The sequence below is a fragment of the Mobula hypostoma genome, chromosome 17, assembly GCF_963921235.1.
Source record: "Mobula hypostoma chromosome 17, sMobHyp1.1, whole genome shotgun sequence".
Classification (NCBI taxonomy): domain Eukaryota; kingdom Metazoa; phylum Chordata; class Chondrichthyes; order Myliobatiformes; family Myliobatidae; genus Mobula; species Mobula hypostoma.
In genome coordinates this window covers 6,021,937-6,046,183 of record NC_086113.1, presented here as the reverse complement: position 1 = coordinate 6,046,183, position 24,247 = coordinate 6,021,937, and the positions used below count along the sequence as shown (strand labels likewise).

Sequence of the window (24,247 nt, the reverse complement as noted above, 5' to 3'; positions counted from 1 at the left end):
GCTTTCGTATATTGTGAGAGGATGCTGCACCAAGCAAGATAGTAATGGCTGATGTGGGTAGGATGCTCTCTGTGAATTGTACCAGTATGTTCTGGGGAATGTGGAATTTTACCAACTAAATGGGGGTAAGGCATTCTCCCTGAGTGACCAAACAACCTGCCAGGAATTGACTGGCCTGGTTCTGTTGCTGTTAAAAGTGAAGACATGTAAACTAGCTTTGAGACAACGTTGACACGAGGAAATCTGCAGATGCTGGAAATTCAAGCAACACACACAAAAAATGCTGGTGAATACAGCAGGCAGGCACACTCAGGTTGGAGGAACAGCACCTTATATTCCGTCTGGGTAGCCTCCAACCTGATGACATGAATATTGACCTCTAACTTCTGTTAATGCTCCTCCGCCCCTTTACACCCCATCCCTTATTTGTTCATTTAATATTTTTTTAAATAGTTTTATTTTTCCCCCTTTTTTTCTCTCTCTCTTTTTTTCTCCCTCTGTCCCTCTCACTATAACTCCTTGCCTACTGTCCACCCTCCGGGCTCCCCTTCCCCCTTCTCTTTCTCCCCAGGCTTCCCGTCCCATGATCCTCTCCCTTCTCCACGCAACACCCATCAAAGTTGCTGGTGAACGCAGCAGGCCAGGCAGCATCTCTAGGAAGAGGTACAGTCAACGTTTCAGGCCGAGACCCTTCGTCAGGACCCTTCGTTAGTCCTGATGAAGGGTCTCGGCCCGAAACGTCGACTGTACCTCTTCCTAGAGATGCTGCCTGGCCTGCTGCGTTCACCGGCAACTTTGATGTGTGTTGCTTGAATTTCTAGCATCTGCAGAATTCCTCGTGTCTCCCTTCTCCAGCCTGGTTTCCTTTTTGCCAATCAACTTTCCAGCTCTTAGCTCCACCCCTCCCCCCCCCCATCTTCTCCTATCATTTCGGATCTCCCCCACCCCCTCCCACTTTCAAATCTCTTACTATCTCTCCTTTCAGTTAGTCCTGATGAAGGATCCAGGCCCGAAACGTCAAGTGCACCCCTTAGATGCTGCCTGGCCTGCTGCGTTCACCAGCAACTTTTATGTGTGTTGCTTGAGACAACATTACCGTTTTTGTAACACACAATTTTGTAGTCTGTGCTTCAATATATTAATAATGGTATATTGCTGCGCAGACACAACGGTTTTGAAATGGTGTGGAATTTTGACCAGAAACCTAAAATTGCCAAGCATTTTTAAATATGATAGACTTTTGGTGTAGCTCAAATTCTGAAGGACCTGAGCAAATTGACCATGACCTTATAGTGCACTTATAGCAGAATAACATAATAATAATGTAACAGTTCTCTCATTGTAATTAAAGTATCTTCAAGTTCAGATAATACATGTATCTTCAAGCTATTGAGCAATATAAAAGAAGACCTGGCAAAATTATTTCCTTAAGGGTTTGTGTAAATCTACAACTGGCTTGCTTCTATAAAATCATCTCAAAGCATTTTGAGATGCATATTAAAATCACATGGATACCTGGTTTCAACTTGTAATCCATAATATTATGTTGCTAAAAAGTAATAAAAAGAGATGATATTTAAAGGTGAATAGTTTGAATAGAATATTATAATCTTTAAACAATCAGTTTAGGAAGTGTGTAGAAAGAGCATATCTGAAATTTTCTTAAGTTTCAATTTTCTTGTTTATTTATTTACTTATTCATTCATTCATAGCAACAGAAACATAGAAAACCTACAGCACAATACAGGCCCCTTGACCCACAATGCTATGCCGAACATGTACTTACTTAGAAATTAGCCAGCGTTACCCATAGCCCTCTATTTTTCTAAGCTCCATGTACCTATCCAGGAGTCTCTTAAAAGACCCTCTGAACAAGAGTCTTTCGTGATCGTGACTTCTGAACAGACACCAAAATGTTAGTGTACAAAGCAGTGGTAATCTTTGTACACTACTTGCTACTTGCAAGTAGCAAGCTACAGGATGACAATGGTTAGAATGGTTAGAAACGTTGACTGTACCTCTTCCTAGAGATGCTGCCTGGCCTGCTGCGTTCACCAGCAACTTTTATGTGTGTTGCTTGAAATTCCAGCATCTGCAGATTTCCTCGTGTTATGGGTAGAATCTTTTGTTTTTTATTGCATTGTGCATCATTAAGTTGTAACAACCAAGCTTTACTCCCAGTATATTAATCTTCAACAATTTGTCTCATCTTGAATATGGTGGGCTTGCAGCATTGAATTAAAATATGTAAAATAAGCTAAAAAGAATCTACAAGTGCAAAATCAGTACAAAGTCAGAAAATGCTGGATGTGCTTAACTGACAAGCAATATTCATGAAGAGATAAAAGTAGAGTCTAGCCTCAGGTCAAAGACTTTTCATTAAAAGGAGAAAACAAGTACAAAGCTGTTTTATTTCCAAAACTGAATGGGCAGAGAGAATATTGCAAATTTAGTTTATTTTCTCTTCCGTTTCAAACTGTTAAATTAACTGTTCTCTTGACATTTGCACCTATCAGACAAACCATCTTTGCCTCCCCCCCACATCAAATTAAAGCATCTTTTTTCAGTTCTCATTAACTTGAAATGTTAATGAGAACTGAAAACATGTTTCTATCAATATGGATGCTGCCTCATCTGGGGACTTATACATTTCTGCTTTTGTTAAAAGTCCCTACCAAAAAAAGAGTGTTAAAGCAATTATTCAGTGTTCACTGATGCACAATATTTTAAAATCTCTCTAATTTACCCATAAATCATGGGAGCGGAAACCTTGCTTCTGCTTACCAATGAGGTTGAGGTTCCCCACCCTTACCAACCACCCACCCTGTTAAATGTGCAAACACATAATTGTTTATTTTGTTTCTACCTGCAGAGTGCATTGGAATCTCTCTTTGGAGCTTCAATGACAGGAATTGTCTATTCTTTGTTTGCTGGACAGCCGCTGACCATTTTGGGAAGTACAGGACCTGTGCTTGTGTTTGAAAAAATATTATTCAAATTCTGCAAGTAAGATTTTATTTAATATTTTGCTATTTTTGGAAATGAAGTTACCTATAGTACATATTCATTGTGCGTGTGCATGTGGTGTGCTCTCGTTTGCGTCCTTGCCAGAGTTGAGCAGAGCAAAGTGTAAACATAACTTTTGCATTGAGGAGAAAAGTGGAAAGGATGCTAAGATTACTTGGCACTCCTGAGGTTATGGTTGAAGAGGGAGAATTCTTGCTTGTGAGCTTGATGTTTGTGTATTCAAATCCTGCTGCAGAGACTCGAAAACACAAAGCTAAGGTGACTCACAGGAGGGAAGATTTACACTGTTGGAGGTGCCACTGCTCAGATGAGATGTCAAATATAGGCATGATTGCATTCTCCGTCAGATGTGACATATTACAAGGAAACTACATCACAAGGAAGTGGTAAAGTTATTCCTTGTGTCCTGTAGAATAATTATCCCTTAAACAACACCACTTTAAAAAGTCATATAATTAAGTTATTATTCCTGAGTCCCAATGAAGGGTCTCGGCCTGAAACGTCGATGTTTATTCCCCTCCATTGATGCTGCCTGACATGTGTGAGTTCCTCCAGCATTTTGTGTGTGTGTGTGTGTGTGTTCCTCAGGTTATTGCATTACTGTTTGTAGGATTTTGCTGTGTCCGGATTTGGTGGTGGCTTTACCTACTTTGTTTCAGAAGTATTTATAATCTTTGAGATATCTTGTATTTATGGAAGGTCTTTGAAATAAAAACAGATATTAATTTAAGAGTACAGTGAGTTAAATTTAAAAAAGAGATGAAGATTAGCTTTATTTGTCACATCTACATTGAAATATACAGTGAAATGTGTCATTTGTGTTAAATCAAATCAGCGAGGATTGTGTTAACATAACATTCAACACCAACATAACATGCCTGTTATGTTTTGTAACTTCAAAACATTAAACTATTTCAAAGGAAGATATGGGGGTCTGAAAATGCAGGTCTAACTTTGTGTTTACTTTAAGCAAGGCACACACGTGGTAGTGTGATGACATATGCAATTCACGTATTAATGCATATAACCTATAATTAATTATTTAATTGAACAAGAATGCTTAATCAAATTACTCAAGTATTACTAAAATATTGAATACATAATAATCTCCTATTGCTTTTCACACCCAAGTCCAATTTATAACAGATCAAAGTATGTTGCCAGAACTTGAGAACCCAAATTATAAGGAAAGTTATGAGGTTCAGGTGCAGGTCGATGGGACTAGCCAGGCTAATAGCTCAGCATGGACTAGATGGGCTGAAGGATGTGTTTCTGTATTGTATTTTCTATGACTCTACCCAATACTCTATATTAAGATTTGGTGAAGAAGGAAGCAATTGCACTTAAGCACACAGTGTATTAACATTTGTTTCCATTTTTAAAGGAATGCTCATTGAATTGCCGAATGTTGCATCAATGAAGAGCTGTCAATCATATGACTTAAGTTCAAATTTAATTGTCATTCAACCATACATAGCTATACAGCAAAATGAAACAGTACTGCTCCTGGGCCAAGGTGCAAAATGCATAAAATCTAGTTACACATAACACGTATAGTTAAAATAGCACATATGACATTGGCATGAAGATTGATTGTGCATGGGATGTTGGCCTGCAAGTACAAGCACACAGATGTTCCTTATCTTGCACTGGGTCAGCCACAGATGAAAGCTTTTTTCTTACTTGTAAGATATAGGATGTGCTCATACACATTTCCCTGTAGTCCCCTACCATTTGGATCCGGTAGGACAATAATTAACACCAGAAGTATAACATTATCAGAAGACAGGACAGAGAAAATTGTAGCATCATCAGTTAATGTTAACCAAGTACACATATTGGTGTGAACCCCAAACCCAATACATCATTACTGAGTTTTAAATCTTACTACTTTTGGTGTCTTCAGACCCATACTGGGAGACAAACAGCTTCAAAGCTCTCAATCCTCCACTCCAAAAGTACAGAAATTTTCTTTTTTTTTGGTTTTTGAGTAGATTGCTAAATAGGGATCACTTGTAACTCATAATATCATTAGAGATGGCAAAGATACTGTTAGTATTTAAGTCGTCACCGTAGACGTAGAAATTATTTTACGAACACAGACTATCCTTGAATGGAGGCCATGCCTTAAAAAGAAAAGTGCTTCATGAGACCTTCTGACTCTATGTTGAAGTTACGGAGGATGATAAGTGTTTGCATCACACTGGTAAATTATGAAGTTATTCTAAAAATGCAACAAAAGTGCATGGCCAAATACCATGGTGGACTGACAATTTACTGTTAAATTGTTGAAGGACTTGCTTTGCGATGCCAAACAACAATCATCAGAGCATGACAGAGTTGATGAGGAGATCTTAAATCTCCCATCAATTGTCTTTTTTGATTTGATACGAATACTAATTAATGGTATGATCTTTTTTCCTTATCTCTGTGGTATAAAATTGTATAAAGAAGTAGATGTTCAGTTCCTGGATAGTTTGAGGACCCTGTTTTCTGTATTGAATATTTCACTTTGAGCTTAGACTCTCAACATTCAAGAACAGTAATATAATATTTGCTGAGATGCTCAGTTATCTAGTTGTGGCCGTCATGAAAATTTTCTGGTCACTGCTTGGGGAGTGAACTTGTGGATGGCATGAGAAAATTTTAGCAAGTTGGGGTGGAGGTGAGGGTAAATAAAATATCAGGTATTTGTTGACAGATTGTGATGGTTACAGTGCCTGGCATTGCTCAGTCTGTTCTGGCATTCATTGTCTCTGGCATTGAATTTAAAAGTGACCATTTTCGTATTGCTGTTTGGACATGATACATGGATGGCACGTGGAAGATACCTTAGATCTAATTTCTACTCCACAAGTGTTTAAAAATATATGGCTATTACAGGAGTCTGCTTTCACAACATCATTGGCATAGTTATTTTTGATCTAGATTTATTCAGATCTATATTCAAAAATAGGTGACATTGAACTAAATTATAATTCTGAACAATCTTATTTGCATCTAAATCAAAGGAAGATCTTGAGAAGTGTCATTTTTTTCTTGATCTTCGTTATCCAAAATCTCTTAAAGGTTCTATGCTAAGATTAAAAAAAAAACAACCTAGGTATTCCTATGGGAAGACAAATTTATTGGGTTTCTCCAGTTGCCCTACCAACTACTTACAAGTTTGTTTGAACTAACTTGTATTTAATAACCTGTAACTAACTTGGAGATAGACAGTCCCATAAATATGCAACAAATATCTTGGTTTTCAAAATGAGCAGTGTTTCTCCTAGTCTTCTGTCATTTTATAAATATAGTGGAAGGGATCATCCTTGTGCAGTTTTGGAGCCAGAATGTGTTTTGTGAAGTGTCAATTTCAATCATAATTTTTTTTTGTGATGGCATACGTAGAGAGTTGTGGGACCTAAGTTTGAAAATTTTGAACAAGGCCAGTGGATCCTACAGAAGCCACAAGCCACAACGGAAACAAGATCAGGCTCACTTTAAAACTGATTTTGAAAGTCATTGTGTACAATATTTGTTCTTTCAATAAGCAAGTTATAACATTATTATACCAGGCAACAAGTCATTGTTCTTCAGCATAATACCGTGCTTACTCAGTCTGACATATTAGAGTCATAGAGCAATGAGGCAGGCCCATCAGTCTACCACCTTGCTGACCTGGTGTCCTCCCAGCTAGTCGCAATTTCCTGGCGGATGGACCTGTACCTCACTGAGGCCAAACGGCAGCTCTCTGACACCTCCTCTTACTTGATGAACAGAACCCCACCAAAAAACATCAAACCATTGTCTCCCGTACCATCACCGCCCGTATCAACTCCGGAGACCTTCCATCCTCAGCCACAAAACTCATAATTCCCACACCCTGCACTGCTCGGTTTTATCTCCTCCCCAAGATCCACAAGCCTGACTGTCCCGGTAGACCCATAGTTTCTGCCTGCTCCTGCCCCACCGAACTTGTATCTGCCTACGTGGACTCCATTTTGTCACCCATAGTTCAGTCCCTCCCCACCTACATCTGGGATACATCCCATGCTCTCCACCTTTTCAATAACTTCCGGTTCCCCAGTCCTGACCGCTTCATCTTCATTATGGATGTCCAATCCTTATACACCTCCATTCCCCATCAAGAAGGCCTCAAAGCCCTCCGCTACTTTCTGGACAATAGACCTCACCAGTTCCCCACCACCACTACCCTCCTCCATTTGGTGGAACTAGTACTCACACTTAATAACTTCTCTGGCTCCTCCCACTTTCTTCAGACCAAGGGTGTAGCTATGGGCACTTGCATGGGCCCCAGCTATGCCTGCCTCTTCGTTGGTTATGTGGAACAGTCTGTGCTCCAAACCTATACTGGTACTGCTCCCCCACTTTTCCTTCGCTACATTGACGACTACATTGGTGTTGCTTCCTGCACCCAGGCTGAGCTTGTCAATTTCATCGACTTTACTTCAAACTTCCTCCCAGCCCTCAAATTCACTTGGTCTATCTCGGACACTTCTCTCCCCTTTCTCGACCTCTCGGTCTCCATCTCTGGAGACAGACTGTCCACTGACGTCTTCTATAAGCCCACTGACTCTCATAACTACCTCGACTATACCTCTTCCCACCCTGCCACATGCAAAAATGCCATTCCCTATTCCTAGTTCCTCCATCTTCGCCGCATCTGCTCCCAGTATGAGGCTTTCTGTTCCAGGACATCTCAAATGTCCTCTTTCATTAAGGATCGTGGTTTCCCTTCTACCGTCATCTCTGATGCCCTCACCCGGAACTCCTCCATTTCCCGCACTTCAGCCCTCACCCCATCCTCCCGTCACCACAACAGGGACAGAGTTCCCCTTGTCCTCACCCACCACCCCACCAGCCTCCGGATCCAGTACATTATCCCCCGTAACTTCCGCCACCTTCAATAGGACCCCACCACGAAGCACATCTTTCCCTCTTCACCCCTCTCCGCTTTCCGCAGGGATCACTCCCTCCGCGACTCCCTGGTCCACATGTCCCTCTCCACGGATCTCCCACCCGGCACTTAGCCCTATAAGCGTAAGTGCTACACCTGTCCCTACACCTCTTCTCTTGCCACTGTTTAGGGCCCCAAACAGTCCTTCCAAGTGAGGCAACACTTCACTTGTGAGTCTGTTGGGGTCATCTATTGCATCCGGTGCTCCCGGTGCGGCCTCCTCTACATCGGTGAAACTTGACACAGATTGGGGGACCGCTTCGTCGAGCACCTCCGCTCCGTCTGCCACAACAGACAGGATCTCCCGGTTGCCACCCACTTCAACTCTGCTTCACATTCCCATTCGGATATGTCCATACATGGCCTCCTCTACTGCCATGATGAGGCTAAACTCAGGTTGGAGAAGCAACACCTCATATACCGTCTGGGTAGTCTCCAGCCCCTTGGTATGAACATTGAATTCTCTAACTTCCAGTAATTCCTTCCCCCATCTCAGTTTCACTCTGCCCCCTCCCCCAGCTGCCTATCACCTCCCTCATGGTTCCGCCTCCTTCTACTACCCATTGTGTTTTCCCCTATTCCTTCACCTTTCCTGCCTATCCCCTCCCTGCTTCCCCTCCCCCACCCCTTTATCTTTCCCCTTACTGGTTTTACACTTGGAACCTACCAGCCTCCTCCTTCCCACCCTCCCCCCAACCTCCTTTATAGGGCCTCTGTCCCCTCCCTCTTCAGTCCTGACGAAGGGTTCCAGCCCGAAACGTTGACTGATCATTTCCACGGATGCTGCCCAACCCGCTGAGTTCCTCCAGCGTGTTGTGCGTGTTGCTTTGACCCCAGCATCTGCAGAATATTTTGTGTTCGCAATTTCCTGTGTCTAGCCCATATCCCTCCACACCATGTCCCTATTCAAGTGCTTCTTAAATTATACTATTGTACCTGACTCAATCACTTACTCTGGCAACTCATTTCATATACTCACCTTTCTCTGTGGGGGGGAGGGGTGGAATTGCTTCTTAGATCCCTTTTAAATCTTTCCTCTTCATCCTAAATTTATGCCCCCTAGTTTTCAACTCCCCCACCCATCTTATTTATTTCTCTTATAATTTTGTACATTTCTATAAGATCACCTCTCATTCTTCTGCACTCCAAGGAATAAAGACCTAGCCTGCCCTACCTCTCGCAATAACTCAGGACTACTGGTCTTGATGACACCCTCAAATCTTTTCTGCACTCTTTCTAGCTTAACCGCATCTTTCCTATAACAGGTGACTCGAACTGTATGCAGTACTCCCAAGTACAACCTCACCAATGACTTATTCAATTGCATCTCCTGTACTCAATGCCCTGACTGATGAAGGACCTTTTTCACCAATGTGTGTACCTGCAATATCTTAATGAACAATGCACTTGTACTCAGAGGTTCCTTTGTTCATTAATCTACCTAGTGCCCTACCACTCATAGTATACTGTAAGTCCTACATGGTTTGATTTTCCAAAATGCTTGAGTTAATTCCCAGGATTTAAGGTTAATCTAATGGAATCATAGTTAGTATATCTGAAGGACAACAGGACAGTACTGCCTTAATTCTGAGGAAGAGGAATTATTTTTGTGACTGGCTTTTGCAGGAGAGTTTTGGTTTCCTTTATTGTAATTTCTGAAGTATTTAAGCATCAATTAATGCAAGATGTGTTGGCTTGATAATATAAAAAGTCAATCATATTTGACAACATCAATCTGGTCTCTGGACAGTCTGGGAATGGAGCAGTCATTCTTTCACTTGATTTCCAGCTTGGATGGATCTCCTCTCTCACAGATCAGGACAAACTTGGTCTCAAGCTCACTTTTGATAGCCTGCTTAATGGAGAGTAGAGTCATTGAATCATGAGCCTCATGGTGTCAAAGGTTGATCTCAGAAGCCAGTTTAAATAGGACTTATTCCTGCGGCGTGGTGTGTACGAAAGCAGCTTAACCTGCTCTCATTGTCTTGTTTCATTGATTTTTTTCTCCATACTCGATTAACCAATTCTGTCAGAAACCTGAACAGTTAGAATTGAAAAGGCAAAAGTCAGTTGTCTAACTCTCTGATTTTGTAACTTGCATGCTTTAGAAATAGCATTTGGAAATCAATTGCAATCTGGGCATCATCCCTGAGATTAACAAGTTAGTTAGTACAGTTATTGCATTGTGATTCAAGATTGTTTAATGTCATAATCATAAACAAGAGAAAATCTGCAGACAACAGGAATTCTGCAGACGCTGGAAATTCAAGCACACACATCAAAGTTGCTGGTGAACGCAGCAGGCCAGGCAGCATCTCTAGGAAGAGGTGCTGGAAATCTGAGTAACACATACAAAGTGCTGTAGGAACTCAGCAGGCCAGGCACCATCTATGGAAAAGAGTACAGTCAACGTTTTGGGCCGAGAACCTTCATCAGGACCTGATTGATTTTTCTTGATAATCTTTAACGAAGAAAATCGTTGTATCGTTTGTACTGGTCCAGAAGCATGTTATTACAATAGCATTGACACCCAACATAATGTAATAGGCTACCCATTAGAGTCAATCAGGCAAATACTTCAAACTACTTTGTGATTCTAAATTAGTTTGTACACAGGCAATTGTAATTGCATTGATTTTGTATTTTGTCAGCAATTATGTACTAAAGTATGACTCAATTACCTATTTCTTTCAACAGAGAATATGAGCTTTCATATCTGTCACTCCGTGCCAGCATTGGACTGTGGACTGCATTTATGTGTATTGCATTAGTTGCCACGGATTCGAGTAGCCTGGTTTGCTACATCACCCGCTTTACAGAAGAGGCCTTTGCTGCTCTGATTTGCATTATATTCATTTATGAAGCTTTGGAGAAGCTCTTTGACCTGGGAGAGAAGTATCCATTCAATATGAACACTAATCTGGAGGCACTTACCCAATACTCGTAAGCAGAAACAATTGATGCATTTTTCTTTGCTTACTGTAATTTTGATGGAATTATCATATGCTTCCATGCACCTGTGTCACTGAGGGGGAGACAGAGCCTGGGCACAAGCCTCTGGGTTTCAGTCAAGTACAAAGTACGGGTAAAGGGCATCACTGAAATAGAAACACAACATGCCAGGAATACTTACTGAAGCAGGTCAGGCTGCAGAGTGGTAAGATGGAAGTGGTAACGTGATCTGTCGTTGATGTTTTGGACCCATCATCAGAGCTAAGGCACATGGATGGCCCTGAGCCAAATAATGCGAAGGAGGATTAGCCCTCTGGGTCAATTGGGAGAGAGGTCATAGTCTGACATATATGGGCCATTGTCCCAATAAACTAAGTAATAAATTGCTTCAATAAAAATACAAATCTGTTACCCTAAATTGGTAACTTGGTTTATTATTGTCACATGTATAGTGAAACATGTTGCTTTGCTTGCCATTCATACAGATCACATCGTCATCGGATACATTGAGGTAGTACCAGGGAAAAACAATAATAGAATGTGGAGTAATGTGTTACAGTTTACAGAGGCAGTGCAGTGCAAGCAGGCAATTAGTTGCAAGGTCATGGTGAGGGAGACTGAGGTTAAGAATCCATCTTATTGTACGAGGTCTGTTCCGTAGCCTTTTAACAGTGGGATAGAGGCTGCCCTTGAGCCTATTAGTATATGCTTTCAGGCTTTTGTATCGTCTGCCTGGTAGGAGGGGAGAGAAGAGATGATGTCTGGGATGGCTGGTGTCTTTGAATATGTTAACTGCCTTCCCAAGGCAGCAAGAAGCAAAGGCAGAGTCCATGGAGACCTACATTAATAAAAGTATGCAAGAAGGTTCTGAAAGAATCAGAATCGGGTTCATGGTGACTGACATCAGTCATGACATTTGTTGTTTTGCAGCACAAGTACAGAGCAGCTATAACAAATTACTTGAATTTCAATACAAATAAGTACATACTGCAAAAGAGGAATAGTGAGGTAGTGGTCATGGGCCATTCAGGAACCTGATGGCAGAGGGGAAGAAACTGTTCCTAAAATGTTGAGTGGGCATATTCAAGTTGCTGCAGCTCTTCCTTGATGGTAGCAATGAGTAGAGAACATGTCCCGGGTGTTGAAGATCCTTATGTCTGCCGGTTTCTTGAGTCATCAATTGAGAACATTAGATCTGGTTTCTCAAATGCTCGTTCATAAGTACGAGCTGTTCATAAGTTGGGCATTTGTAAGCTGGGAAGAACCTGTATCTTGTAATTGTTTATACAATCTTCCCATCTACACATTAACTGTTGCATGTTACTGCTATATTATAGTTGAGACTACACTTCACAAGTATTTCACCCAATATCCTCAAATAAAAAAGAGCATAAAAATCAGATTTTTTGTACAAGATAATTATATTCATCTGCACCTCTATTGAAATGATGATTACTAATGTTCTCCTCTTTTCCACCACAAACCTTGTCTCCTATTCTACTCATTCCATCACCTCACTGAAATATTTTTTGATGACTTTAGTATTCAGTCCAGATAGTATTTATTTTGTTTATACCTATAAAGAAGTGTTATTTATAATGAGCTGAAATAGGTATCACATAGAAGGGTGGAGAGGAGGTTCACAAGAATGATCCTGGGAATGAAAGGGTTAATGTAGGAGGATCATTTGATCGCTTTGGGTCTGTACTCACTAGAGTTTAGAAGACTGAATGGGAGGATCTCATTGAACCCTATTGAATATTGAAAGTCTGAGATAACTTGGATGTGGAGAGGATGTTTCCTAGAGTGGGGTAGCCTAGAACCTGAGGGCACAGCTTCAGACTAGAGGGAGGTCCATTTAGAACAGAGATGAGAAGGAATTTCTTTAGCCAGAGGGTGATGAATCTGTGGAATTCGTTGCCACAGACAGCTGTGGCGTCCAAGTTATTGGGTATATTTAGAGTGGAGGTTGACAGGTTCTTTATTAGTAAGAATGTCAAAGGTTACAGAGAGAATGGGGTTGAGAGAGTTAATAGTCATAATGGAATGGCGGAGCAGACTCAATGGGCCAAATGGCGTTGTTCTGCTCCTGTGTCTTGTCTTCACGCAGCATATCATAATGCAGTTAAAAATAGAATGCATTGCCTTACAAAATGTGGGAAGTCCATGTGGAGGAGTTGTAAACAGAAAAAGCCATCCCCTTCTCGCAATTCCTCCATCTCCGCCGCATTTGCTCTCAGGATGAGGCTTTTCATTCTAGGACGAGGGAGATGTCTTCCTTTTTTAAAGAAAGGGGCTTCCCTTCCTCCACTATCAACTCTGCTCTTAAACGCATCTCCCCCATTTCACGTACATCTGCTCTCACTCCATCCTCCTGCCACCCCACTAGGAATAGGGTTCCCCTGGTCCTCACCTACCACCCCACCAGCCTCCGGGTCCAACATATTATTCTCCGTAACTTCTGCCACCTCCAACGGGATCCCACCACTAAGCACATCTTTCCCTCCCCCCCTCTCTCTGCATTCCGCAGGGATCGCTCCCTACGCAACTCCCTTGTCCATTCGTCCCCCCCATTCCTCCCCACTGATCTCCCTCCTGGCACTTATCCGTGTAAGCGGAACAAGTGCTACACATGCCCTTACACTTCCTCCCTTACCACCATTCAGGGCCCCAAACAGTCCTTCCAGGTGAGGCAACACTTCACCTGTGAGTTGACTGGGGTGATATACTGCGTCCGTTGCTCCCAATGTGGCCCTTTATATATTGGTGAGACCCGACACAGACTGGGAGACCGCTTTGCTGAACATGTACGCTCTGTCCGCCAGAGAAAGCAGGATCTCCCAGTGGCCACACATTTTAATTCCACATCCCATTCCCATTCTGACATGTCTGTCCACGGCCTCCTCTACTGTAAAGATGAAGCCACACTCAGGTTGGAGGAACAACACCTTATATTTCGTCTGGGTAGCCTCCAACCTGATGGCATGAACATCGACTTCTCTAACTTCCGCTAAGGCCCCACCTCCCCCTCGTACCCCATCTGTTACTTATTTTTATACACACATTCTTTCTCTCACTCTCCTTTTTCTCCCTCTGTCCCTCTGAATATACCTCTTGCCCATCCTCTGGGTCCCCCCCACCTTGTCTTTCTTCCCGGACCTCCTGTCCCATGATCCTCTCGTATCCCCTTTTGCCTATCACCTGTCCAGCTCTTGGCTCTATCCCTCCCCCTCCTGTCTTCTCCTATCATTTTGGATCTCCCCCTCCCCCTCCCCCTCCCCCTCCCCCTCCAACTTTCAAATCCCTTACTCACTATTCCTTCAGTTAGTCCTGACGAAGGGTCTCGGCCTGAAACGTCGACCGCACCTCTTCCTACAGATGCTGCCTGGCCTGCTGCGTTCACCAGCAACTTTGATGTGTGTTGCTCGAATTTCCAGCATCTGCAGAATTCCTGTTGTTAAGCCAATACACTTGATGAACTGATTTAGATCAATATGTCAGAACTCCTGTTTAATGCAATAATATCTGTGGATATATATTTATTGAAAATGTTAACAGATTCAAATGTATACAGTAACAGAAAACATTATTGCATACATTTGTTGCATGCTTGGTAAATAATAATATGAACATTGGTTAAATAGTGTGGTTTACTTTCTGTTTATGGCCAAAAGATCAATCAGAATGGATAATTCACCACAAAGGAGAAAAATAATGATTTCTGTGTAATTTCCTGCAATGTTTTTTAAATGTCTGATTTTTTTTTTGTTTGGATAATACTTTCTTAGATGTGCCTGTGCTGAACCATCTAATCCTTCCAATAGTACATTGAAGATTTGGCACCAAAATAATATATCTGCAGATAATGTTGCATGGGGGAATCTCACAGTTTCAGTGAGTATCATGTTTAGATATCTTTATGCATCATCTGTTCTATTTAAAACTGCTTTGAAATGCCTTGAATATTTTGTCTTTGGTGAATGAAACCTATCAGCCCAGAATGAAGCAAGCAAATGTCACAGTCGTAGAGTACTACAGCACAGATACAAGCCATTCTGCTCATCTAATCGATGCCATCCTATTATTCTGCCCTGGACCATAACCTTCCATACCCTTCCCATCCATGTACTTATCCAAATTAATTGTAAATGCTGAATTTGAACCTTCATGTACCATTTCCACTGGCAGCTAGTTCCGCACTCTCACAACCCTCTGAGTGGAGTTGTTCCCTCATGGTCCCCTAAACATTTCACCTTTTACCTTAGTCCTAGTCTCACCCAAACTCAATAGAAAAAGCCTGCTTGCATATACCCTGTCTACACCACTCACAATTTTGTATATATCTATCAAATTTCCCCTCATTCTCTTATGTACCATGGGACAAAAAGGTCCGAACCTATTCAACCTTTTCCTGCAACTCGGTCCTCAAATCCCAACAACATCCTTGTAAATCTTCCCTGTTCTTTTTCATATTTTTCTTGTTGGTAGGGAACCAGAACTGCACACAACACTCCAAGTTTGAGCTCACTAATGTCTTATGCAACTTCAACATGACCTTCACATAACATTAACGTTTTGAATGAACTTTACCAATATTTTGCTTAATATGTTGCATGCTTTTCTGAATGTTGTGTGAATTGCTTTTACTTTTGCCATTATATTGTTATTGTGTGTTTTCCCTCAGGAATGCCAGACGTACGGTGGGATGTTTGTTGGTCCAGCCTGTGGCCACCATGGGCCTTATGTTCCTGATGTCCTCTTCTGGTCAATCATTTTATTCTTCTCAACGTTTTTTCTTTGTTCCTTCCTGAAGCAGTTCAAAACTAAACGTTACTTTCCAACAAAGGTAAAGTATAAAGTAACTGTGCTGTATTTATAGTTTGAAGTTTTTATCTGATTTTAAAAAGTGGAATCTACATCATTCCAGACTTGAGCATGTTGTTATCTCCAAAGTCCTACAGTAAAGCTCTGATGTTCTGCAGTGGTATTTTCATTAATCCTGATGGTTAAGGAATCGCTCAACTGGTTCTATTTCATTGCTCCAATTTAATCTTACCTAGGCTCTGTTCTGGCACTCCAGTTATACCCTCTGTTGGACATGTTCTCACACTTCCTCAAAACTCATACCTGTGATTCTGTCTCCCACTCTCCCTCTAAACTCCGAGGCCCCGTTTCTGCACTCCTTTTAAATCTACTGGACCACTTTTCCTGGGTTTTCTTAGTTTTTTCCCCTCTCTTTCAACTCAGCAGATTCACTGGAAAATTTATTTTATAACTGTATAATACTTTAAAACAAAAGTAAACTAAAAGGGTGTTGGATATAAATAAACACAATATCCAATGGTCCCAAAAATTTGCCTGTCGTATTACTTATGCATGGAGCAGGAACTATAACGCTGTAGTATGATTAAACGTCTTTACTGAGTCATGCTAATAACCAAATCTTCTGGGAAACTTACAGTGCAGGAGCAACAAACCGGGCCTGACAAGACAAAAGATCACGCACACTCGAAAGCGCACACACAAAAGACAGTGTCTCCTGCATGCAGGAGGCCCAGTCGATTCATCGTGCAAGTAATCGGCTGCATACACAACCGCCACATTCTTGCAATCAATACGGTACAAGTCCAACATAACTAAAGTCATATTACAGTATTGAACCGTATTTCAGGACCCGAAATGTTGACAATTTCTTTGCTCCTACAGATACTGCATGACTTATCGGGTTCCTCCAGCAGATTTTGCTCCTGATTCCAGCATCTGCAGCTTGTGTCTGTGTGCTCCAATGTTTCTTTCGAATGAGAGGTTAAGTCATTAAAGGGTCTTGGCAGGGTAGATGTTCCCTCGATGGAGTATCTAAAATTAGATTCTCAAAATAAGGATTAGTTATTCAGGAATAAGTGGAGGAGTATTTTTTTCATCCATAAGCAACACACATACACACACCAAATGCTGGAGGAACTTAGCAGGTCAGGCAGCATTTATGGAGGGGAATCTGAGAAAGGATGTGCTGAAACTGGAGAGGGTTCAAGGGAGATTCACGAAAATGATTCCAGGATTGAATGGCTTGTCATATGAAGAGTGTCCGATGATTCTGGGCCTGTATTCACTAAGAGCTGTTAGCGCAGGTGGTGCACACGAGTTTGATTTCAACGTTTAAGCGAAGTTTGGACAGGTACATGGATGGCAGAGTATGGAGTACTATGGTCTGGGCAGAGGTCAGTGGGCTAGGCAGCTTAAATACTTTGGCACAGACTACGTGGACTGAAGGCCTGTTTCTGTTCAGTACTTTTCTATGAGTCTTGACAATTCTTCTAGTACTAAATACCCAGGAATCTGTCATCTTTATAGTTTTTACTACTAGTGGTATCATCTGTTGGTTGAGTTTTTTATTAGTAAAAGAACACCTTACTTCAAGCATTGTATTGAACAAATTTTGTTCATTGTCATCGTAGGTGAGAGCCATCATCAGTGATTTTGCTGTGTTTATTACCATTCTTACTATGGCATTGATCGATTTTCTTGTTGGCGTACCCTCACCAAAACTTACAGTGCCCGACCGGTTTGAGGTAAGAGCATTGTTCTTTTTGTTATTCTCATCATTATGTGTCGTGTCTTAAGACATAGCCGATCATGGTCTTCCATCTGTCTTACCATCTGTTGTTCTTATTTCTATCCATGACCATAACGTTGATCTTGGCAATTTTTACTACAGAACTGGTATAACAAATTTTACAGAATTTTTTTTACAGTGTCTTTACAAGACAGGTGACCCTAGACATTATCAATACTTTGTCTGCCTGTCGTCAGTAGTTGCATAACCAGGGCTTGTGATATGCATGAGCTGCTCATACAACCATCCACCACCTGCTCCCAAGGCTTTATGTGACCCTGATTGGGGAAAGGGGGGTAAGCAGCTGCTACAACTTGCCCAAGGGTGACCTTCAGGCAAGTGGAAAGGAAGGGCGCCTTACACCTCCTTTGGTAGAGACGTTTCTCCACCCCGCCACCCATCTTTGTTATATCTTATTTGATTTAAGTCATGGTTTACTGATCGAAAGTGTTTGTATGTGAACTTCTTTGTGAACTGGGAATTATTGAGTCATGTATTTACAATGATAGTAACTAAATTATTTTTGAAGATTTTATTTTGGAATACACGTGTAACCCTCTCACTGCAGCTCGTAACAAGCCAGGCTCATTAGCTACCTCTGGCTAACAGCCATGTGACTCAGCATTGCAATGGTAATGGTGAGAAGGCCACCTTCAGTAAGGAACACACATTTAGGTTCGATATGATTTGGCTTCAACCCAACAGGAAAGTTGGAATGTTCCAATGCGAGAACGGAGAATGGTGAATGCTGTGTAATGCTGCCCCATGCAAAGTTATCATTCGCCAGGAAATAACAGACCTTACACTGGCATAAACTTAAACTGGAAGTATATTTGCAGGTATTTCAACTTTAGCAATCAGTGAATAGAAAAAAAAGAACAAAAGGGCCCAGTACATTTAGAACAGTCTGAATGTGCACATTAACGTTGGAACTCATTTCTGGTGTAGTTGGGTGCTTCGCTTTGATTACTTACACGCTGATCCCAAGTTCTTCATGAAGGACCCCAGCAACAGTTTGAACTTCCCTCGAAGACCATTTCAAACGAACTGGCTAACTCAGGAGTATTAGCACTTCCTCCTTGGAACCATCTGCCTGCACAAAGCACTCCTTACAATGGGGTCTCTCCTTCAAGTGGCATTTTGCAAGCATTTTCCGTTGAGCTCCACTCTGCTGCTCCTGGCAACATAGACCCAAAACCAGACTACTGTCCCTCAAAAGTCTGAACCCACCCAGTTCTCTCGAATCTTCCATGGCATTCCACTGGACAGAATGTTACAGCACGTTACCAAGACAAACCCAGTTGACCAACATAACATTCCTAGGCTGAGCAAACAGTTCCTATCTCAGCTGAAGCTAAAACACTAGTCTATGAAGCTTAACTAACAGAACACACTGTGTTTGCAGAAAAGCTGCTGAAAGTGTAACAGCATAGCAATTGAAATACAATAAAGCAGATTCTTTATCAAAAGCTTTTTATATGGGGTGTTACGTTGAGGTTGTATAAGACCTTGGTGTGGCCATATTTGGAAGATTGTGTGCAGTTCTGGTCACCTACCTACAGAAAAGAGAGCAATAAGATTGGAAGAGTACAGAGAAAATTTACAGGAATGTTGCTGGGACTTGAGGACCTGTTTTGTCAGGAAAGATTGAATAAATTAGGACTTTATTCCTTGGAGTTTAGGAGAATGAGAGGAGATTTGATAGAGGTGTACAAAATGATGAGGGGGTATAGATAAGGTAAATGCAAGCAGGCTATTTCCACAAAGGTTGAGTGAGACTACAACTAGAGGTAATTGTTGATTAAGGGTGAAAGGTGAAATACTTACGGGGAACCTGAAGGGGAATCTTCACTCGGAGTGTGGTACAAGTGTGGTCTGAACTCCCAGCGGTAGCAGTTAATGCAGGTTTGATTTGAATATGTAAGAAAAATTTGGATAAGTACATGGATGAGTGAAGTATGAAAGGCAATGGTCCAGATGCAGGTCGATGGAACTAGGCAGAATAACAGTTTAGTACAGGCTAAATGGGCGTAAAGGCCTTTTTCTGTGCTTTAATGCTCTGACTATCTGAATGTTTAGTTTAAACAGAAAAAATTTGATTAATAGCTACCATTTGTTCACTATACAATTTTTTCTATTGCGGCATTTATGAAGAGTTAGTGTTAATATGTGCCTTTTCATAACAAAACTCTGGATTCTGCAGAATATCAGGAAAAGCAGAGAAAATTTTCGTTTAACTATTACAGGTCTTTTGGATAGTTAGGCGAAATGGAATGCAGAAAGAGAGAGGAAAATAATTTGAGGCTCACATTTTGCAAGCTCTGCTAATACTGGTTGAGTAGAGAAGTCCAGTGAATTAGCACAGAGAAGAGTGCAGAAGGTAGGGTTTGGGGAACATTGAAAGCCAGAGTATGGTGTGCAGTAAGTTCTTACCCTGTTCCAGGTTGGGGAAGTCTTTAGTTGTTAATGTGCATTAATAACTAAGGATTAAATGAACAAGAGCTTTTCTTACTAAATTTCAAAATTAGATGATAAACTGTACAAGAAGACAAAGTTCTGATTTCCTTGTCCTGGGCTGGTAGTTGTGGAAGGTCATTATGTTGGAATTGAGTTCATCTTAATTATAATGTTTACCTTAAGGAGTGGTCTTGCATATAGAGTTCCAGAAGAGTCATAGAACACTGCAGCACAGAAACAGACCTTTCGGCCCATCTAGTCTGTGCCGAACCATTATTCTGCCTATCCCCATCAGCCTGCACCGGGATCGTAGCCCTCCATACCCTGTTCCATCCATGTACCTCTCCAAATTTTCTTAAATGTTGAAATCAAACCCACATCCACCACTTGTGCTGGCAGCGCATTCCACGCTCTCACCATCCTCTGAGTGAAGGAGGTTCTTCCTTATAGTCCCCTTTAACATTTCATCTTTCACCCTTACCCTATGGCCTCTAATTGCAGTCTCACCCAACCTCAGTGAAAAAAGTCTGCTTGTATTTACCTTATCTACATCCCTTATAATTTTCTTTATCTCTATCAAATCTCCCCTCAATCTTCGACGTCTAGCGACTAAAGTCTCAAAAGATTCAACCTTTCCTTGTTACTCAGGTCCTCAAGTCCTGGCAACGTCCCAGTAAATTTTCTCTACGCTCTTTCAACTTTATTTACATCTTTTCTGTGGGAAGGTGCACACAATACTTCAAACTGGGCCTGACCAATGTCTTATACAAATTTCAACATAACATCCCAACCCCTGTACTCAGTGCATTGATTTATGAAGGCCTATGTGCCAAAAGCTTTCTTTACAACCCTATCTGCTTGTGACACCACTTTCAAGGAATTATGGATCTGTATTTCCAGATCCCTCTGTTCAACCACACTGCTCAGTGCCCTACTGCTCACTGTGTAAGATCTATCCTGGTTGGTGCTACCAAAGTGCAACACCTCACACCTGGCTGTATTAATTCCATCTGCTATTTTTCAGCTCATTTTTCTGCCCAGCCCAGATCCTATTTCAAGCTTTGATGGTCTTCCTTGCTGTCCACTATAATTCCAACCTTGGTGTCATCCATAAATTTGCTGATCCAGTTTACCAGACTATCATCCAGATCGTTTATATAGATAAGAAACATCAACAGACCCAGCACTGATCCCAGCGGCACACCACTAGTCACAGGCCTCCAGTCAGAGAGGCAACCATTTACAACCACTCTCTGGCTTCTTCCATGAGCCAATGCCTAATCCAGTTTACTACCTCATCTTGAATGCCAAGCGACTGAACCATCTTGACCAACCTCCCGTGCGGGATCTTGTCAAAGGCCTTGTTAAAGTCCATGTAGACAACATCCACTGCTTTGTCTTCATCAGCTTTCGTGCTAATGTCCTCAAAAAAACTCTGTAAGATTGGTTAAACACAACTTACCATGCATAAAGCCATGTTAGCTATCAGCCCCTGTCTATCCAATTACAGTACTTGTGTATTTATTGTGAAGTACATAATAAATCCAATAACCATAATAGAATCAATTGAAGACCGCACCAATAGGGCAGACAACCAGTGTGCAAAAGACAATGAAGTGCAAGTACAAAAGCAATTAAAAACAAACAATAAAAATCAAGAACATGAGATGACGTGTCCTTGAAATCAAGTCCTTAGGCTGTGGGAACATTTCAGTGATGGGACAAGTGAAGTTATCCCCTTTGGTTCAAGAGCCTGATAGATGTTCCTGAACCTGGTGGTGTGAGTCCTGAGGCTCCTGTACCTCCTTCCTGGTGGCAGCAACGAGATGAGAGCATAACCTGGGTGGTGTGGATCCTTGAAGACTGCTGTTTCCCTGCTTTTCTGCGACAATGCTCTGTGTAGATGTGCTCAATGGTGGGAAGGGCTTTATCCTGTATGAACATGGCTGTATCCGCTACTCTTTGTAGGACTTTCTGTTCAAGGGTATTGGTGTTTTCGTACCAGTTTGTGATATGGCCAGTCCACCATACATCGCCACCATACATCTATAGAAGTTTGTCAAAGTTTTAGATGTCATGCTATATCTTCACAAACTTTGAAGGAAGTAGAGGCATTGTTGTGCTTTCTTTGTAATTCCGTTTATGTGCGGGGCCAGGCCGGGTCCTCTGAAATGATAGCTCTAAGTTACTTTGATAATAAATTTACTTCAAACTTTGATGAAGGTAATTGAAATCTATCCTTAAAGTTATCTTTCAAGTGCAAGGAATGATAGGATATAATATTTAACCTAAAGTCTTGCTTCATTTGTGTCCATGAGTGGTGATGAGATGTTGATTTTCTAAGGCTGTCAATATTAGGAACAAACAAATTTTTAATGTCTAGAGAAGCATCAAGGTGGATAAGTCTCCAGGGTGTAATGGAATCTATCCCAGGATACTATGGTAGGCAAGGGAGGAGATTGCTTGGGCTTTCACGGAGATTTGTGTATCCTCTTTAGTCACATATGGGGTTCCAGGAATCTGAGAGTAATCTCAATCCTCCTTTGCTTAAGAAAAGAACCAGGGATAATCCAGGAAATTATATTTTAGGGAAATGATTGAAGATTCTGAGGTACAGGTTTCACATGCAAGGGCTTGTTTGGGACTAGCTTTCCAGAAGATGAAGTCACATGGGATCCACAGTGAGTTGCTGATTTAGATTCAGAATTGGCTTGGCTGTCGAAGAGAGTGGAAAGGTTTTTTTGAATGGAGGTCTTTGACCAATGGTGTTCTGCAGGTATCTCTGTGTTATATACACAGTGGCCACTTTATTATGTACACCTGGACACCTGCACATTAATGCAGATATCTAGTGAGCCAATCATGTGATAGCAACTCAGTGCATAAAAGCATGCGGACGTGGTGAAAGTTCGGTTGATGTTCAAACCAAATGTCAGAATGGGGAAGAAATGTGATCTAAATGACTTAGACTGTGGAATGATTGGTGCCAGACAGATGAGTATCTCAGAAACTGCTGATCACTTGGAATTTTAATGCACAACAGTTTCTAGAGTTTACAGAGATTGGTACAATAAAAAAAAAACATCCAGTGAATGGCAGTTCTGTGGGTGAAAACACTTTGTTAATGAGAGAGGTGAGAGGAGAATGGCCAGACTGGTTCATGCTGACAGTAAATCAAATAACTACGTATTACAGCTGTGGTATGCAGAAGAGCTTCTCTGAACACCAACAAATCGAACCTTGAAATGGACGAGCTACAGCAGCAGATGACAATGAACATCCACTCAGTACCTAGTTTACTGTGTACAAGAGGTACATAAGTTTATATATTAATAGTCTGGATGAAATCATAGATGGTTCGATTAGTAGAATTGCAGGTGACGGGAAAATCAGTGGAGTTCTGGATAGTGAGGAAGTTGGCCAGAAGATGCAGCAGGATACACCTCCTCCTGCAATTGGATCCGAGATTTCCTTACTTGTAGACTCCAGCCAGTTCAGATTGGTAACAACATTTCCTCCATGATTTCCATCAACAAAGGTGCACCACAGGATTGTGTGCTTAGCCCCCTGCTTTACACCTATGACTGCGTGGCAAGTTCATAACTCCCTGAAAGCAGCCATGCCAGTGGATAGGATAGTAGAGAAAGTGTACAGCGTACTTGACTTAATTGAGGGAAAATTGTGTCTAACTGTTGACATAGCAGTTGTACATATCTTTGATTTGGTCATATATGGAGTAACATGTACAGTTCTGATTGCGGAATTATAGGAATGACGTGGAGGCTTTGGAGAGGGTGCAGAAGAGACTATGATGTTGACTAAATTGGTGTGTATTAGCTATAAATAGAGTTTGGTGCCTTGGTAGCATATCAGTTAGCATGATGCTGTTACAGCTTGGGGTGTGGGAATTCTAAGTTCAGTTCTGGCTACCTCTAAGCAAGTTTGTACTTTCTTTTCTGTGTGTGTGCATGGGTTTCCTCCGGGTGCTCCCACTTCCTCCCACAGTCCAAAGACGTACAGATGAGTAGGTTAATTGTTCATTGTAAATAATATTTTGATTAGGCTAGGGTTAAAACAGTGGGCTGCTGAGCAGTGTCTTGAAGTGCCAGAAGGAAATTTTCCGCACTGTATCTCTAAATAAAATGGGTTGTTTTAAATTATTTTCCATGATCTTTAAACATCCTGTTATGAAAACAGTTGCCAATGCAAATAATCTTGATCTTGTAATCTGCTAT

General features: G+C 41.5%; 1 protein-coding gene across 7 annotated transcripts in view; it reads left to right on the top strand.

The window, feature by feature from the left end:
- LOC134357810 (sodium bicarbonate cotransporter 3-like) overlaps positions 1-24,247 on the top strand; it is a 147,856-nt gene that overhangs the window by 98,670 nt on the left and 24,939 nt on the right. For all 7 annotated transcript variants that reach the window (XM_063069485.1, XM_063069487.1, XM_063069486.1 and 4 more), the window contains 5 exons: positions 2,873-3,006; positions 10,688-10,933; positions 14,731-14,836; positions 15,627-15,788; positions 17,398-17,511. In XM_063069485.1, coding sequence (XP_062925555.1) covers positions 2,873-3,006; positions 10,688-10,933; positions 14,731-14,836; positions 15,627-15,788; positions 17,398-17,511 — 762 coding nt within the window. The remainder of the gene's footprint in view (positions 1-2,872; positions 3,007-10,687; positions 10,934-14,730; positions 14,837-15,626; positions 15,789-17,397; positions 17,512-24,247) is intronic.